The sequence below is a fragment of the Lepidochelys kempii genome, chromosome 2 (assembly GCF_965140285.1).
Source record: "Lepidochelys kempii isolate rLepKem1 chromosome 2, rLepKem1.hap1, whole genome shotgun sequence".
Classification (NCBI taxonomy): Eukaryota; Metazoa; Chordata; order Testudines; family Cheloniidae; genus Lepidochelys; species Lepidochelys kempii.
The window spans coordinates 228,568,910-228,588,904 of record NC_136381.1 but is presented as its reverse complement, the minus strand read 5'-3'; the positions used below and the strand labels follow the sequence as shown (position 1 = coordinate 228,588,904).

Sequence of the window (19,995 nt, the reverse complement as noted above, 5' to 3'; positions counted from 1 at the left end):
AATACTTTTGAACTAGACCATCTCTATAAACCAGGATTATTCCCCAAAGTATTATCTAGGCTAGTTCTACATTTCTCCAAAGTTGAAGTTTCTGCATATCCTTTGGAAGATCACTCCACCGTCTAGATCGCCTTCTTCCGTTGTCTTCTGCTGCTGATCCATTTCTCTCTCCAGTTTCCATGATCACTTCAGATTCTAAACTGTAATTTATAAACTCCGCTAAAAAAGCTGAACAGGGAGTTTATAAATCTCATATTTTTGCATTTACAACTATAACTTCAAATCTGCCAGGAACATGCAATTGCCTAACTGATGGAGAGGAAATTTGAACTAACCATTTTTTCCAATCACTTAAATCCCAATACAGCAAAACACTTAAATATATGCTTAACTTTTAAGCATGTGAGTAGTTCCACTGAAAACACTGACTACTAAAATCCTTAAAGTCAAGCACAACCTTAAATGTTTTGTTGGATTGGAGCCTTAGATGCTATGGTCATAGGTGCTACATACCCAAACACACAATGAGATTAGATAGATAACTTTAAACAGACTCATTGAATAAATAAATTCATGGTTAATTGGATTCATAGGGGAGATAACAGCACAGAACAGTAATAAGACTATAAGCACTAATAGTTTACTAGAATATTATATTGTAAATATATATCATGTTATCTATCATTATAAAATACATTGGTGTGACACCCAAAACCTTTCAATAAATAATAAGTTTTCAGTTGTCACCAAATTAGGATTGCCATGAAGCAAATACAAATCCATAGTGCAACATTACTATATGCCAACCCAAACTTGAAAAATGCCAAAACAAAGTATATTACATACTCCTTTCACTTGTGAGGCATCATTAGCAAGTCTTGTAGTTAATGCCCCAGTGCTGTTTTTAGGGTCATCAAACCAGCTGATGTCCTACAAAATGACATGAAAACATGTTTACTAGGATCTGAAAAACTATAATTTACTTTCCATAAACTGCAAATAAAACAAATGAAAAATTTGGGCTGCAAAAAGATCGTTAATTTCAATTTGGATTATAAGAGGAGTGTATGGAGTTTTCGTTCTTTAGATTTAATCAGTTTCTTAGCCCCGATTGTGTAATAAACGTGTCAGAGTGCAAATATTTTATAACTCAAGATGAGTAAATTAATTGAAGCTGTAAATGCCAGTAATTTACACTGACAATAGCATTGTGTTTTCTCATGCTAACTGCAATTTCAGCAGGTATTATCTATGTAAATGGATTGGGCATGATTTATTTTTGGTAATCAGGTCAACACAGAATATTAAGGTTATGAAATTTGCCACCTTGATGAGTATAGTTTGAAATTGACAGTCTCACTGAATGTAAAGACTATTAAAAAGATTATTAACTCAGATGAATGTGGCATTTCTTCTCTGAAGTAGCTAAGACAAGTCTGTTAGGTGGTTTACCATATAATAAACTGCTGTGACATCTACAAAACACAAGATGAGTCTGCCCTGAAAAGTCTCTGAATTTTGAATGCTGCTGGCAAGTCTTTGTGGTGTCAGAGAACATCTGTAATAGGTCTATGCGGAGCTAGAAAATTAATTAGAACACCTGTACCAAAACTTGAAAACAGTACCCTACTACATTCTGCAGAAAGGGCTAATCAATCATATTATTTTATATCTCTGAAGCAATATGGGTTAATGTGTTTAGGGTATTAATTAGGTAATGATTTTAAAGCACTTTGAAGGTGATCGCTCCTGAGTTAACTGGAAAAACATACTAATGCAAGATTAAGGTGATACTTAAACACCAGAAAAGTCAGAAAATGTAAAAGTTAAATTTTCATAGGAACATTTCATCCACATTACATATTAATTAATTGAAAACATATTCCTGATCTTGAATCACTTGAAGAACGTGCATAACTGTAGTCATATGATTGCACTATTTGCAAAATGTGATTGCACTATTTGCAAAATGTGGTCCATTTGTGTAATGATTACAGTTGGAAGAAAATTTTCAGTCAAATAGTAAATTCACCAAAAACTACAGTTACAATACAGGTCGGTAACCAGGTTTTTTTAGGGTGATGGACACTATTCACTAATACAAGTCAAATTCATTGAATAGTTTCAGATGAATAAACAATGGGGGAGGAATGAAAATGTCAAAAACTATTTCATTTTGAAATGTCATTTTGAAACAATGTATGAAAGGTTTTGTTCAACCTGAATGAAAATTCAGTTTTGGCCAGAAAAATCATTATTCATTCAGCTCTAGTAATAATGTGTATGAGCTAAAATTACTGTGAGAAGCTTAACTTTTACATTTCCTGACTTTTTTGTTTAAAAGTATATAACCCTGTATAGAACAAACATTAGCTTTACATTGCTTTTGCTTTAAAAAAAATTAAATTAAATTTAAAAAAAAAGAGATAAAAATAAACTGCCTACGCAAGTTACAATTTAATACGGTTCCAGGTAGCCCTTGAAGTTCACTGCACATTCAGATGAGTGGGGTGCTGTGGAAAAAGCTTGCTGAAGTGACTGGGATGAGGAAGGGGTGGGCTTAAAGGGAAGCAACTATGAGAAAAAACAACAGATGAAGGTGGCAGCAACAGAAAAAAAAATATATATATATAGGTGCAAATTTTGGCTGCCTTTGAGCAGATGCATTAGAATAGGGAGAGCTTACAGGGAATCCCTTACCTCCAGTACATCTGTGTTCAAAGCTGTCAGAAAGCTGCAGGCAGTGCCTTCTGAATACAAAGGGTGAAACTAGCAGAACCCAACACAATCAAAAACGGCTGGCATGGCAGATAAGGGACATAGGCAGGGTCCTTCTCCTTGCTGCTCATTGGCTAGCAACCGGAGGCTGGTACAGTGGGAGTGCATGCTTTCCGTTTTTAAAAAGTCCTGCTGCTCAGCATGCTATCACCAGTATCTCCAGATGGCATTAGGCCTCCTGCTATTCTATGAACTGATACAATGACTTCTGTAATATGGGAGTTCCATAGGATTTCTCCACTTATTGGGCCTAACTTTTAAGAAGGCCTTGACTCAGTCTCTACTTTTGTGAGTGCAGTCAGATGTGTACATTTTATCATCTGTGACAATAATTAATTGTGGATCCTAATATGTAGGTGCATTTATCTGGAGTTGCAAAACTTCATACTTAGAACAAGAGTCTGAATTTCAGAATCAGGCTCCTAAAGTGCACATTATGCTCTGAGTAGAGTGACCAAATGTCCCTATAAAATAGGGACAGTCCCAATATTTGGGGCTTTGTCTTATATAGGTGCCTACTACCCCACACTTCTTGTCCTGATTTTTCACAGTTACTATCTAGTCACCCTAGCTCTGAGTCATACCGTTAGGCCATGTCAACACTCAAAAGCTGCTCTGATTTAACTAAATAAGCCAGACCCCTTGTGCAGACACTCTTAAATTGGTTCAAAAGTGCCTCATATGACCTGAGCTAAAAATCAATGTAAGTCTTTCTTAAACTTATTTGAGTATCCACACAAGGGGATTGCACTTAATTATTTAAATCAGTTTCTAAAAATAATTTAAATAAATCAGTGCAGTTGTTTGTGCAAACAAGGTCATAGGATGACTTGAAACTTTAAAGGTATTTTAAACACCTAAACACGGATATATAAAACTCTGGAAAGCTAAATACATATTAACCTTACCTGTCTAAGCATTGCTTTAAATGCCATGAATCGAAGCCTCATTGTAAGGATCTCTCCAGCTTTGCCAAACGTGAAACCCTTTGAGAAGAAACAGAGTGATTATTACATAATTACAACTATTTTGACGTTATCAGATAAGCACATGAATATCTGTATCTACATAGGCAAAAACACATTTTATAGATGACAATATTTTAGCTATAAACAATTAAAAAAAACTTTTAAAAGACAGTTACTAATTGTGAAAGATAGCAGATTTAGAGCACAGGGATTGAACTTCATTTCTAAATTTAAGAAGTGCAAAGCAAAGGCACATTTTCCTACATTGCTCCACTAATGTGCTTGAAGGAGCAATTTTTTATCACAGCTTCATGGGTCAGTGACTTCAAGGTAAAAGGCTCAGGGTGAAATCCTGGTTCATTGAAGTCAATGGCAAAGTTCCCATCAACTTCAGTGGAGTCAGGATTTCACTCTCAGTGCTCCATTACAAGTCACTTAAGCCATCTAGCCCTAAAACATCAGTGCTTGGTAATCAGCTAAACTTATTTTTAGTCACAAGCATGAATCAGTGTAATGTCATAGGAAGGAGGTGATAAATGGGACCATGCGAATGAAAATGATGGGGACAGAGGTTATTGCCACTTTTTCTGTCATGATATTAACTATTGTCAGTAGTATTATTGTCATAATTTTGCTTATCACCACACTTTCTACAACTACAGCCAAGAAACATCTCTACAAATCTACTGCAAATATTTGTTCTCAGAATCTACTGAAAACATTTCTACAGCTGAGAAATTTTATAGTATTTCAGTATAAAACCTGGACACAACTATATATCAGTTCCTCTATATGATATAAAGCAAAAATTACTATGGCACTTTTATAGTGAACAAATTAATTTTTCTAGTTTTAATTGTTGGAAACTATACAGTAATGAAATAAAAAAAAATACCACAATTATGTAACTTTAAAAAAAGAACTGGACACATTTAAATGTACATCTTAGCATGCATACTGTATAAACATCTTATGAAATAGATACATCTTTGTATTAATTTCTTCTCACTTGTTTGGGAGTGCCAGATCACAATACACTTCTACCATTCATATGTTTAATTTATAACATCATCCCCACATTTATAAAAATGATAACTAATGCAGGTCAAACATATATATATATATATATATATATATATATACACACACACACATATGCATACACATACATATATACACACACACACAGAGTTAAATTTTCAAGACTCAGGCTCTATGCTGCATCCATATATAAAGACATTTTTATAAACAAAATGGGCAATTGCACCAACAGATACCTGCTTGTGCTTGCATATACCTGTTTTCTAAACAAACACGTGCTAACATGTTCACATACTTTGTAGGTGAAACTTTAGTGTCATGTTTTGAAAATGTAGCCCATTCTCTATTTAAAAAAAAATCTTGATGAAGGGCCAAATTTCAAAATATCATCTCTTAATTTACACCCATATAATTTCTACCATGGTTGCAGTCAAATACTCCAGTCAGGACTGGGGACCTATCATGCTAGGCACTGTACAAATATCAAGGAAGAGAGAGTCCCCGTCCCAAAAAGTTTAGACTCTAAGGCCCTCCTCCTGCAAGTTGTTCTTTTTGGGGAGACCTCTGAATCTGCACACAACCCCATTGACTTCAATTAGTGCTCAAGATGGGCAAAGAGGTTCACCTTTGCAATCCATACTAATGGATCAGGGACTAAGAAAGTAAACAATTTAGGAATGGTGAGAGTTTCAGGTGAGAAATATGTAGATTTTTTAGATACGTTTGTCATGGGATGCATCGACCCCAGGCAGGCTTGGCAACCAAGGGGTTAATGTAGGAACTGCCAGCTGATGCTGATTGGCAGCCTCAGAGCAGCTGGGAAAATAAAAGCTGCAAAGCAGAGGGACCAGCAGGTCAGAGAATGAGGGTTCTATCACTAAGCTGGTGAGACACTGCCCCAGAGTGACAATGACCCAGAGAAGGGATGACCAGAGCCACAGGCTGTAGAAGCCTAAAGAACCAAGGAGGTAGTAAGCTCAGGACACAGAGGAAGACTTGTGGCAGAATGAGGGCCCTGAACCGGAACCCAGTGGAGTGGGCGGGCAGGCGGGCCTGGATTCCCCTACCTATACCTTAAGGAGACTTAAGAGCCAAAGGAGTTTCAGGCTCCTTGAGGGTGAAGGCCAGATAATCCCTGCCAAACAAAGGGAAGCTCAGTGGGACAGAAATTAAGGTCCTTGCCTCCAGAACAGGACTATAAAGACTCAGATGAGAAAGGGAAACTGACCACCCCTCTGATCTGAGCAGATTCTTCACCATGCCCTGTCTGTCCAAAGGGGGGCACTGACATGCTGGGGTGCCAGCTCACAACATTATATACTTTTTAATAGAGAAAGTTCATTTCATCTGTGCAAGGCTGTGACAGGGTGCTGGCTAAGGAGCCCTGAGCCAGGCTTCTGTCACACCAGCTCCAATCAAGAAAGGGGAATTGGAGCTGGCTGAGTAAGCTCAGGCCTGATTGGCAAAGGGGGAACAGCCGCTGGCCTTCTTAGCAAGGGGCTATGTCAAGGTTCCTCCCCCACTCTGAACTCTAGGGTACAGATGTGGGGACCTGCATGAAAACCTCCTAAGCTTACTTTTACCAGCTTCGGTTACAAGCTTCCCCAAGGTACAAATTAATTTTATCCTTTCTCCTTGGAATATCCACTGCCACCACCAAACTCTAACTGGGTTTACTGGGAAACATAGTTTGGACATGTCTTTCCCCCCCAAAATCCTCCCAACACTTGCACCCCACTTCCTGGGAAAGGTTTGTTAAAAATCCTCACCAATTTGCATAGGTGACCACAGACCCAAACCCTTGGATTTGAGAACAATGAAAAAGCATTCAGTTTTCTTACAAGAAGACTTTTAATAGAAATAGAAGTAAATAGAAGTAAAGGAATTACCCCTCTAAAATCAGGATGGTAGATACCTTACAGGGTAATTAGATTCAAAACATAGAGAATCCCTCTAGGCAAAACCTTAAGTTACAAAAAAGACACAGACAGAAATAGTCATTCTATTCAGCACAATTTTTTTCTCAGCCATTTAAAGAAATCATAATCTAACACATACCTAGCTAGATTACTTACTAAAGTTCTAAGACTCCATTCCTGGTCTATCCCCGGCAAAAGCAGCATATAGACAGACCCAGACCCTTTGTTTCTCTCTCTCCTCCCAGCTTTTGAAAGTATCTTGTCTCCTCATTGGTCATTTTGGTCAAGTGCCAGCGAGGTTACCTTTAGCTTCTTAACCCTTTACAGGTGAGAGGATTTTTCCTCTGGCCAGGAGGGATTTTAAAGGGCTTTACTCTTCCCTTTATATTTATGACAGGCTACATAAATGCTGGCAGGAAAGAAGCAAGGGGGAGAAGGAAAGGGAGGAGTTAGAGAGAGCGCGCCTCTCTGCTGGCTGCAGGAGTTATTAGTTCCTGGGGCTGTGACACTGAAGCTGTCTGTAGCTAGAAGGTGGTGGGAAAGTAAACTGTAAGAGCATGGCTGATTGCACCAATGCAGAGGTCTCTGGCTAGTTTGTGGGTGCAGCATGGGCAGAAGCCAGTGTTAGATTAACATCTGAGGAATTTACCTCTATATAGTCTTATACTAAGTGCACAATATAACCTCCACATGCACTTTAAGTCCACTTGGTACTAGAAGTGTACCATCAATTATTTTTCTCTTGTTATGTGATTCAAATACATTGAATGCTTAATATCTTTAGATCTAGTTTCTGAAATAATGTGAACAATTATATGAAGGGCAAAGTAATAAAGCCTACCTGCAGAAAAAAAGTAACAAAAGAAATGATCCCAATTGCTAAAAATAGCAGTGAATACAAGTTGCTCTTGTTTCTTATAACGGTCTTGTCTGGTTCTGCAAAAACCTATTAGAGAGAATTCAAAGTTCATTTTATTTAATTAAATTATGTAAAAATCTTCCCATATTACATTGCTGTATTTACACATACCCATAGAGTGCTTGAACTAGGGGTACTGGGGTCAGCACCCCCTGACTTGAAGTAGTAATAACAACCAAATACATGGTTTCTGCTTTCAGCACCCCCCACTATAAAAAAAATGTTCCATGTACAATTAAATGTGATTAAAGGGATAACAAGTACATTTGATGTTGGACCAAGATTTTTTTCTAGATGTTTGCAAATTTCATCTAATTCTTTAGATTTCTTCCAAATGAATTATTCACTGCTACTTTCCAAAATAACCACTCAATCAGCAACCTAATACAAAGGAGCAAGCCCTGCATTAACAAACAATAGGTGAAAGTGACATCTGCACAAGGTTTGTGCACCACTTAACTCATTCATATTCTTCTTGGTCACTGAGACCTTGATTCTTTATAGCTTAAAGGTGAAGCTGGTAGGGGAGAAATGTGGAAACTGTTATGAATACAATTTATTAAAAACTTTGGACATGTGAATTTATTAAGATAATGTTCATAAGGATAAACATCTGTGTAATTTGAATTTTTTTCAGTTATCCTATGTTAATGACAAAATAATTTTTAAAAATGGGCTTAAATGGTGCATAAACCTTGTTTGGACACTTTGGACAGTGATGAATTTTACCATATATGCATTTGTGACTTAGACACAACTTCTTATTAAATAGATTTCTATGTTAAGTTTCCAGGCATTTATTAAACTCAACAGCGAATTAACAAAATGAGTTAAATTTTGAACAATACCTTAGCAGTATCCTTTCAAGCCCCACAGGTACCTTATTGAAAACTATGAACCTAGTTTTTAAATATAGTTCTGTTTATGTAGCATGTATTTTTTGCATTTTTCTCATTTTAAAAAAAATTTCTTTAGATGGATGTAAGCAGATGCTATATTGCTCAGAATTTCAACTGCTTCTACTACATATTCCTCATTTGAAATTATAATCCTTTGTGACAGTTATCGCTACAGCAGCGAGCTGATGTCAGCCAAGAGGAATACAATATCCAGTGAGGAATAAGAATTCATTCATCTGCTATTAGGATTAAAAATACAAAGAAATTTTAAAAAATCCCAGAAAATATAGAGTATGTCAGCAGGATTGGTGTTTTTTTGTTTTGTTTCTTTTTAAAAAGGAGTTCCAGGAGGCATCACTGGCTTTAAAATTAATTAAATAAGAAGTATAAATTATTTTCAGAAATAAAGAACATACCCCAAAAAAGGAAGCAAAACACCAGGATAGTAGGATAGGCTAAACAAGTATAAGTTATTGCAAACGGGGTTGGTATTTGTGGTTTGGAATTCAGACATACAATGGATGAGAGCAGTGATTGTGAGGACGATGAGGGAAATTCATTCCAGAGCATATGGCCAGCACAAGCAGTTGACTACTCAGGCTTTACATGGATTAAGTGAATTTCACTGAAAGAAAGCAAATCCACACTCTCAGATAGTCATATTTGGAGGCCTATAACCCTTACGTGCATTAACACTTATCTGCTCTTGACTTTCATGAGCAGAATCTGGATAAATCAGTATACCGTGCTTGTATTATCATCAATCATCATCATGCATTTGCCTTGTCCCAAGACATTGGCCAATATTTAAAATGTTTGCCTTTAGTAAAACAATAGGCCTGTATGATCCCCAACAGTGTTGGGTTCTTGCCAGGCTTGCAGAGTAATGAAATTTAACACTTCCAGAAGTGTATCTTCTGGAAAAATACTTAGGTATTTCTAGCAATGGAAGTCTGGGGTCATCCTTAAATCTTTTATAAAGAACTATAGGGGGCCTGCCTGCATTTTGTTGTTGAGTCAGGTAATGTATCACTCTGGCCATTTTCTCACTTTTTTGTGCATCTATCTCAGTCAGAAATTCTCTCATATTTATTCAGAAAAGCTCCAGTTTGCCATGCTTTATTGCTCATGCCTGAGTTTTGATATAATTTAGAATACAGTTCTTTAAATCTCCTATCAGTGGCTTGCAAAAAAAGTCAAATGAGAAATTGAAAACTCTTAGTGGGTTTAGCTTATTGAAAAACAATAAAGAATTTTCTAAAATAATTAATGCTTTGAGAAAAAGGTCCTTTAATTTATATTTCCTCAATTATTTCCCCTCCCCCGATCACAAACTCTTTATAATGTTTCACTGACACAGACATAGGTTGGAAGAACAGGACTGAAATAGATCTGTCATCTTTCCTCAGGGATATTTCCTATTGCTGTCTGTATCAAAGACTGAAGGATGACACAGGTGCAGTACTCTTTTGCCAAAGGGCAGCTACCCATCAGATAACAGCTTACAGCAGTGGAATAGAAAATAAGACAAGTCACTTGATTTCCATTTCTGATATAGACATTGTTAAAGAGCCTGGTTTCTGACATCTTTATTTTCTGGTACTATAAACTTAAGAGGCCAGTGATTCAGTTACCCACTGTACAATTACTCCTTCTACCAAGAAGGGTTTCCCTTCTTCTCCTCCTCCTTATTTACATCATGCAGTTGTTTTTGTTTTCCTTTATTTCGGGACTCTGTTCTCTTTCTGGGCCAGATTATGGTTTAGCTCTATAGATGCACAAGTGGGAGAGATGGGGTAAGTGTGGGTCGTAGCTGAGCCTCATTGCACAGCAGGAGAGGAGCATATGCTGCATCTTTGCAGTGTGTATTCCCCAGGAGAAATTTTGGATGAGTCAACTAGAATTTCTCCTGAAGCATCCTCTGCACCAAGACATCTTCCCCCATCCCCTACTCCTGAGTTTCCCAACGCAGGTCTCTGTGTTAAGGCACAATCTAGATATTGGTGTGTAGACACCAAGTAAAAATTGTAAAATTTCTCAGTTTAGTGTAAAGAAACTTAAGTGTAGGTGGGAATCAAAGTCAAAGTTAAGAGTGGGTGATAGTTTATTGCATATTTTGTATGAACTTACCCCTATAATTTCTGAAAATATTATTGCAAATGCAGGTTGTAAAGCTCCATTGATAATTGCAGAAAAAGTTCCAACTACAAAGTAAGGCCATTCACTTTTGTTCAGCTTCATAACTTTCAGAAATGAAACTGGAGGCACATTTTCATCCTAGAATATATGAATCTCATTAGAACAATTATGTAACACATCGGGGATGGAGGAGGGGGAAAGAAGGCATGTGGATAGTCAATTACATACTCCCAGCTTCATCCCTGGGTACCCAAAACTATTTGCTTTTTAACAACACAACTCATGAATTATATGCAGTAATTCGGTCTGTTACTCAGTACACAATATTAATACCTGAAATAAGAAACAGAAAAAGATACTTCTTCTAATAACACTTGTATATTAATTCTGACAATCACATTTTGAAACTTATCTTGCAGGGCTTACACACAAAATTCCTATAGTCTTCAGCAAGATTGCACAGATAAAAGGTGCAGGGTTAGGACCACTTTGTTTTTGCCAATGCATTTGGTGGTATTTTGGTGGATCTGACTGGATTATTCATTATGAACAATTTGTTTTTATTATCCACAACTAGATCATCATTTTTACTAATGTTTGTTATGCAAACAAGTCAGCCTACAGATCACAAAGTGTTTGTAGCAAGTATGAATTCAATTATATGATATTCAGAATTTACTAGGTGAACTGTGTGAATGATTACATGATTTTGTTTCTGCTCCATGGACTGACTATATGATATAACCTGTATAGACTGCTTCATGTAATTCTGTTTCATTATTTAACCAATTTATTTTCATGAGCTATGGACCTAAATTCTTTCCATAAACTTTTACACAAACCAAAGCCGCAGTTTGTGTGTTTGTTTGTATGAATGTTCATGTTTAGTAAAGCCAAAGAGGTTATGAATATGACCAGATCAAAATGTGATTCAGAATTTACATACTTGTTCCAAATATTTTGCCCCCCACATTCACTCAGGTCTCTCGGTACTTCTGTATACTAACTCGTTAACAAGCATCCTTATTTGTTTTTATCACATCAGATTTTGATCCACTCTTTGTATGCCATGTTTGCACATTATATTAACATTTATTGTTACTTTCCCTTAAGCAAGAGCCTCCCTCTTCTCCTATCCCAGACTGAGTGAGCTCTCTGCAAACTTGGCATTTTCTTATGCATTAGGTGGGATAATCACTTCTATCTGAATATTACTGTCCCACTAAGGAAACAAAGGATACTAGATGCAGCATAATAAAAAACATATTTCCAGCAAAGACACATACAGGTTGAACAATTTTCACATCAAGGCTATCATCCTGTATTTCTGACTTTTTGGTGCTTTTTCGAGTCAATCTCCTTCTCAAGCCATTTCCTATTGATTCTTTCAGTGCCACTTCGGTGGTGGTTCCAGCTTCTTCTGACTGAACTTCAGTTCCTATTGTCTGAAATGCAGTAAAATAGCATGCCAAGAAAATAATTTATTAATATAATCATTTGGAAGTTCAAGATATTAAACTCAAGAGTAGCCAAAACCACTGTTAACTAAATGGAATAATTATCAGATCTGAATGATATCTGGTAGTCTAGTGGTTATAAAACAGATTGACTGTACTTCTGAAGATCTCCTCTGGGCTCATAGCCTGGTTCTGCCATTCTTACTCATGCTGAGTAGAATCTAACCCCTCAAGAATGCAATAAGACAATTTGTTGAATAAAGTGCTATTTATTGAGCTTGTTTCTTGTTTGCATTGAGTTCCATTACACTGTTCTCTTAGGCTTTGTCTATATTGAACTTCGTTGGCAAAACCTTTGTCATTCAGGTGTGTTAAAAACACACCTACACAGGCTGAATGACAAAAGTTTTACTGACGAAAAGCATCAGTGTGAACAGCACTTTGTTGGCGGGAAGTTTTTTGTTGGCAGGAGAGCTTTCTCCTGCTGACAAACAGCAGCTACACTGAGCACCTTTTAGCAGCACGGCTGTAGCGGCACAGCGGTGTCACTAAAAGCGAGGTAGTGTAGACAAAGCTGGAATATAAAGGAGGAGACTTTAAAACGGGTGTAAACCAGTTACACCCATGTTAAGACCATTTCCATTGTCAGAGTGGCATAGACGAGCCTTAATGTAAATGAGAATCAGGCTCACTGTGAGTAAAGTGGCAGAAGTGAGTTCTCAGTGGGGCATACTTCCAAATACTGAAGGGAAGCAAAAGCTCCCAACTAGTGCAGAACTCTGAAAATTCTGGACGTAAGAGATAAAGAGGATGATGAAGATGGACCAGATTTAAAACAAATTTCTAGAGCCAGATTCACCAGAGGCATGGGTAAGTTCAATAGATGGCTAAGGATTCAGAGTATTGATCAGAGCTAGATCTCTACACAATTTGTCTTTACTTTTCCTCATTTAATTTTTGTTATCTCTAATCCAATATTCTTAGGACTTTTGGCCTCAAAATTCCTTTACTCATTTCCATTTATTTGGACTGATCCTGTGCATATTTTTTTGAGCTTTCCCAGTTCTGCAATTTAGTGTTCTTCTGTCTCAAGCAACACTTCCTATTCTTTCTGCTACAGTTTCATTGTTGACAAAATGTTGTGAGGTTGGGGCTCTGACAAAATCATATATGATAAAATCAGCAACCCAGAACATGATGAAACTTAGAAGACAGTTCATAGGAAAACTACCTGCATGTTTACTAGTTTGCAGTAAATTCCATTTGTTTTCATCAGTTCATGATGGGTCCCTTGTTCTGTGATGACTCCATCTTCAAATGCAGCTATAAGATCTGCATTTCGGACTGTAGACAAGCGATGAGCTATTACAATGGTCGTGCGGCCTTCTCTAGCCTAGAAATGGCACAAAAGTAGATTTAATGACTACATGTACATATAGATTTTTCATCTTCAGTGTAGAGCCAGTTGAAATATTTTGACTGAAATTTTCCCATTGTAAATTGTGGCTTTGTCAAACTTCAATTTTCTGAATAGGTAAACTGAAACAAAAAGCAGTTTAAACATTTCAAAATGAATTATTTTGTTTCAAATGTAGATCAGAAACAATTTTGTTTCAATATTTCCAAATATTCCTTTTTGATCAAAAATATCTAAAATTTCTGTATCAACATTGCCAATTCAAAACATGTTTTGGAATTTTGATGTTTCAACTTTTTGTTCTAATTCAAAACAAAGTAATTTTGAAAGCTTGAGGTTTTCCAGGGAAAGGAAACCTGCATTTTCCTAAAGCTCTACTTCAAAGCACTTTACAAACATTAACTAATTGAATTCTAAAGCCCTTATTTTGCAACCCTTACTCAACCTAATGTGACAAAGTTCCTCCTCTACCTTGGTGGGTCTTGCGCTGACTGGTGGATTTGCTCGCCTTGGAGCTTCATGGCAGCCCTCAACTTGGCCGTTTTTCTGAACCCACAGTCCAGGTCGACTCCTCCTGTGTCTGACCAGGAGTTGGGAGGTTTGGGGGGAACCCGGGCCCGGGTTCTACTCCGGGTTCCAGCCCGGGGCCCTGTGGAATGCAGCTGTCTAGAGTGCCTCCTAGAACAGCTGTGCGACAGCTACAACTCCCTGGGCTACTTCCCCATGGCCTCCTCCCAACACCTTCTTTATCCTCACCATAGGACCTTCCTCCTGGTGTCTGATAATGCTTGTACTCCTCAGTCCTCCAACAGTCCGCGTTCTCTCTCAGCTCCTAGTGCCTCTTGCTCCTCGCTCCTCACACACGCACCACAAACTGAAGTGAGCTCCTTTGTAAAACCCAGATGCCCTGATTAGCCTGCCTTAATTGATTCTAACAGCTTCTTGACTGGCTGCAGGTGTTCTAATCAGCCTGTGTCTTAATTGTCTCCAGAAGGTTCCTGATTGGTCTGGAACCTTCCCTGTTACCTTACCGAGGGAAAAGGGACCTACTTAACCTGGGGCTAATATATCTGCCTTCTATTACTCTCCTGTAGCCATCTGGCCCTACCCTGTCACACTAAGTAAAAGCTACATCTGTGATGCTCTAAAATGTTCTCTATAAAGTTACTTCAATTACCCACCTGATTTTGGAGTTAGATTATTTGTGAGAATAAGACACCAAATGCCTGAGTCAGCTAGTTTCAAAAACAGATGAGAAAAGGCTTTAAATGTCAATTTTAACATTAAATTCTGGAATAAACTGACAAGAATTTTATAGTCCAGCTAGAGGATCCAAGCTATGTGTAATTCAGTTTTAAAATCTTCACTGAACACCAATATACTTCCAGTCTGACTGTTATTTAAGTTCCTTTCAGAAGAAAGTGAAGGTGACAGTAGTAACATGTCTGTTCTGAGAAGAACAGCACCTAGATCTGACAACTTAATATTGTTACATAATTTTAAGGATTGAAATAATCTGTCACTCCCAATCAAGGAATAGCTGGTTTTAGCAATGCTGGATGTGAAGAGAATACTGTTGTTCTGATGTTGAAATCCACTCCCAACCACAAATTAAGGATTGGAGGAGTATTTTATGAAAAAATAATATGATACTGATAGATACCTTGAAATTGTCAAGTTATCTAAGATGACTCCTGTAAATTAGAAGCAAACCCTAACAGAAGAAAATTAAGTTAGTGCCCTTAAGTATAAAAGGGCCAGATTGTCCCCTCTGCAAGAGCAAGAACTACAAACTGAGTAGATATTTGAGGGGGACTGGAAGGAGGAGTCCCCCTTCTCTAGACCTGAGTCTGGAGTTGAGCAGCAAGCTAGCTCAGGGGTCTGGAAACCTCAGCAGTTCCCAGTCCCTGGCAGTCTGCATGGCAGGTGTGCCCCAGAGTTCTAGGACCTGTAGGCTCCCAATTCCACAACAGTGAGACTAAAAGTCTGAAAGCCCAAAAGGGTTTCAGGCTCCCTGCTGTGGATCTGGAAGCCTAGACTCTGAGACCCCGAATACATTAGGTCTCAGAGCTTTTTGGACTGCCGAGCTCCCAACTCCATGGCAGGGAGCATGGAAGCCCTCACATGGGAGAACTGCCCGGGCAGGAGCCAAGGACCCTGGAAGCCCAGGCTTCTGGCACCAGAGCAGCCTGTACGGAATATCACCAAAAAAATTTACAATCAGACGTACTGATGGAAGGCCTTCTGTTAAGGTTTGTGGGGATCCAGATTCACAGTTTGGACAAGTAAATGCTCTCCAAACATGCCTCCATCAACCCAACCACTTCTAGGAGGAGTTACAAGCTGGAAGAGAGGTTCCTGATAGTGCACATTGGGAAAAGGCTTCAGGGAGCAGAGACAGTGTGAATATTGGGGAATTTGGATAAAATTCTAAATTTCAAAAGGGCTCAGTTTTGCCTCTAAGAATCATAGAATATCAGGGTTGGAAGGGACCTCAGGAGGTCATCTAGTCCAACCCCCTGCTCAAAAGAGGGCCGATCTCCAATTAAATCATCCCAGCCAGGGCTTTGTCAAGCCTGACCTTAAAAACTTCTAAGGAAGGAGATTCCACCACCTCCCTAGGTAACGCATTCCAGTGTTTCACCACCCTCCTAGTAAAAAAGTTTTTCCTAATATCCAACCTATATCTCCACCACTGCAACTTGAGACCATTACTCCTTGTTCTGTCATCTGCTACCCCTGAGAACAGTCTAGATCCATCCTCTTTGGAACCCCCTTTCAGGTAGTTGAAAGCAGCTATCAAATCCCCCCTCATTCTTCTATTCCATAGACTAAACATCCCCAGTTCCCTCAGCCTCTCCTCATAACTCATGTGTTCCAGACCCCTAATCATTTTTGTTGCCCTTCGCTGGACTCTCTCCAATTTATCCACATCCTTCTTGTAGTGTGGGGCCCAAAACTGGACACAGTACTCCAGATGAGGCCTCACCAGTGTCGAATAGAGGGGAACGATCATGTCCCTCCATCTGCTGGCAATGCCCCTACTTATACATCCCAAAATGCCATTGGCCTTCTTGGCAACAAGGGCACACTGTTGACTCATATCCAGTTTCTCGTCCACTGTAACCCCTAGGTCCTTTTCTGCAGAACTGCTGCCGAGCCATTTGGTCCCTAGTCTGTAGCGGTGCATTGGATTCTTCCATCCTAAGTGCAGGACTCTGCACTTGTCCTTGTTGAACCTCATCGGATTTCTTTTGGCCCAATCCTCTAATTTGTCTAGGTCCCTCTGTATCCTATCCCTACCCTCCAGCATATCTACCTCTCCTCCCAGTTTAGTGTCATCTGCAAACTTGCTGAGGGTGCAATCCACACCATCCTCCAGATCATTTATGAAGATATTGAACAAAACCGGCCCCAAGACCGACCCTTGGGGCACTCTACTTGATACCGGCTGCCAACTAGACATGGAGCCATTGATCACTACCCATTGAGCCCGACAATCTAGCCAGCTTTCTATCCACCTTATAGTCCGAGGCACAGCCCTGCACTGGTGGGGTGGAGTAGAGCTACGTTGCTCCAGGAGCAGCACTGAGAGGTATCCTGACTCAGACACATGATGAAAATAAAGAGTATGATTATTGCTCCAGCAATTTAGGGGGTCACATAATTCTTATCATGTCAGCCACCCTTCAATCCAACTTAATCAAGTAGGACTGATGGGGATTCAATTTCTATTGTAGCTGATGGCATTTACTCCATGAACGCCTGGCTCACAGTGAATCTTTTAGAGGTAAATTATGACACTCTCTCCCCCATGCCTCACACAACAGCAGTTCCTTCTCTGAAAAAACTTTCAGTATCTCAAAGAGGAGATGCAGATGCAGATGTCTGGATAGACCAGGAGTCACACTGATATATGTTCCAGAAAAGTCATGTGATAGTATCCTGGATTGCATAATATTGCCAAGAAGCACATGGGCTGGCTCTACATATATCCGGTCCAAATCATCAGCTCGACAGATGTTTCCCAGCCTACCCCAGTCCCTGTGGCAGACACCAGAAATGATGTTCCATCAGCCTCTACCTGGTCTTTCTGAAGTATTTACTGTACATACAGTTATGCTTACCCACAAGGTAATATGCATACTCACATAATGAGAACAGGAAAGGATGGGGAAAGAAAACTCAAGGATGTGCTTGCTACTGGTTGAGTAATAAGTTGTACTATATTGTAAACATGGGCACATGCACAATACAAACAAAGAATACAGGATAGGCAAAGATCCGTGTAGCCAGCTGCCTTAAACAATTAGGGTAAAATTTTCAAAAATGCCTAAGCGATTAAGTAAATGTAACCCTTAGTGAAGCCATTTAGCTAAATATATTGCTGGTGAGTTGGAATTTCAAATTCTGTTTTTAAATGTATTTATTTTAAAAGCATTTCAATTTACCCTCTAATCAATGACAAATATAAATTATATATATAAATTAAAATGTACCTCAGAAAATTTAGCTCATACCTGCTCACAGAAAATTTGAAAAGTTTAAAGATTAGTCCTAAGTTCATAGTTTTAAAGCTATACAGACCTTGTCCAGTGCTGTTTGCACAACTGATTCACTTTCAGTGTCCAAAGCTGAAGTTGCCTCATCGAGCAGAAGAATCTTGGGATTGCGAACCAGAGCTCGTGCAATAGCTATTCTCTGTTTCTGACCTCCACTCAGTTGTGCCCCTCTTTCTCCAACTATGGTTTCAAACTTCTGCAAAGGTATTCAGATAGGTTTCCAGATCCCTCAATGATACTTTTATTTTAACATGTAATACCAATAAAAGACAGTGTAAAGATAGAGATGTGCTCAATCTGCAATGCCCACAAAATCCTTCCCTTTTACCAAAGCACAGCCAAGAAGACTGTATCATAAGCAAGTCATATGATTTTATCGTCCTATTTTGTGTGTTTCCAGGATTCTGATATTTTCAGTCTAAACTAGGGGTTCTCAAACTTCCTTGTACCGCGACCCCCTTCTGAGAACAAAAATTACTACGTGACCCCAGGAGTGGGGACCAAAGCCTGAGCCTGCCCAAGAGAGAGAAAGCTGAAGCCTAAGGGCTTCAGCCCCAGATAAGGGTCCTTTAACCTGAGCCCTGCCACCCAGGGCTGAAGCTCTCTGGCTTTGGCTTCGACCCTGGGTAGTGGGGCTCAGGCTTCGGCCCTGAGTCCCAGCAAGTCTAAGCCAGCCCTTGGTGACCCCATTAAAACAGGGTTGCAACCCAGTTTGGGGTCCTGACCCACAGTTTGAGAACTGCTGGTCTAAACCATCTCTGCAAAGTACTAATCAAACCATGACTTACAGAGTTAAAATTACTTTGTTTCTATCATCTTTCAAGGTAGCTGTGAAAGAGCCCTGGCAAGGTTTGAAGTGGCAATTATGAATTTAGCTCACTCTTACTTCTGAGTTATGGAAACTCCTCTTAAGGAGCTACTTGGTATTAGAAGGTTGAAGAGAGAACAATTTGACAGCAGAGCCATCTTGCTTACATCAGGCAGTTTCATGATAAAGTCATAGGCATTGGCTTCCTTGACAGCTTTTTCAATCTCTTCCATAGTGACATCTTCATGGCCATAGCGGATGTTTTCTGCAATAGTAGTAGCGAATAGCACAGGCTCCTGATTCACCACACCAATAATCTCCCTCAGATATCTTAAATTTAGGGTCTTAATATCATGCCCATCAATAGTAATCTAAATGTAAAGAAAATTAAAACATGAATGTAAGTGTCCTGATCAAGGATACAAACTCCACCAAGATTATCTATATTATTTAGGAAGACATTTGTATTTTGCCATCTAAAACATCAGCAGTCAGGCCACTGCTAAACATTACAGTAATTTGATATATAAAGATCCAGCTCAGTTCAGGTGTCTTACCAGGCCCTTCTCTGGATCATAAAATCTCTGGATCAGTTGAACAGTTGTACTTTTCCCACAGCCACTGCTACCAACCAAGGCTACTGTCTGGCCACAATTAACCTTCAGATTCAAGCCTTTCAACACCTACATAAGAAAATAATAATGAAAAAAAATTAACAAAAACATAATGGGCCAATTTCTGGTCTTCCTTACACCATATGAATCTGGAGAAAATTTAGGGACTTCTGTGGAATTTCTCCAATTTTCTCCAAATTTCCATGGAATTTCTCCAAAGTTCTCCAAACTTGGTTCAATATCAGTACATTGCACAATATAGTTGCTATTTACACCATAGCTCACTTTGCATTTTCTACTGAAACATTGCCATATATACATACTACATTCTGTCTTTATGTAGTAGCATCCTCATTTATTAGCCACACCCTTTTTATGAGCATTTACCATGCAACCTGGAGGGTGAACTAATTGCAGTAAAACCCATATATTGTGAATTCAGACACAGCAAAACATGTTTATTTTATTGTGATG

The 19,995-nt window shown here is 38.8% G+C and overlaps 1 protein-coding gene across 3 annotated transcripts in view; it reads right to left on the bottom strand.

Moving 5' to 3' along the window:
- ABCB1 (ATP binding cassette subfamily B member 1) overlaps positions 1-19,995 on the bottom strand; it is a 66,805-nt gene that overhangs the window by 20,704 nt on the left and 26,106 nt on the right. For all 3 annotated transcript variants that reach the window (XM_073334084.2, XM_073334085.2, XM_073334086.2), the window contains 9 exons: positions 19,465-19,590; positions 19,075-19,278; positions 18,125-18,295; positions 13,352-13,513; positions 11,950-12,108; positions 10,655-10,801; positions 7,548-7,652; positions 3,687-3,764; positions 847-930 (listed from right to left, as the gene is read on the bottom strand). In XM_073334084.2, coding sequence (XP_073190185.2) covers positions 847-930; positions 3,687-3,764; positions 7,548-7,652; positions 10,655-10,801; positions 11,950-12,108; positions 13,352-13,513; positions 18,125-18,295; positions 19,075-19,278; positions 19,465-19,590 — 1,236 coding nt within the window. The remainder of the gene's footprint in view (positions 1-846; positions 931-3,686; positions 3,765-7,547; positions 7,653-10,654; positions 10,802-11,949; positions 12,109-13,351; positions 13,514-18,124; positions 18,296-19,074; positions 19,279-19,464; positions 19,591-19,995) is intronic.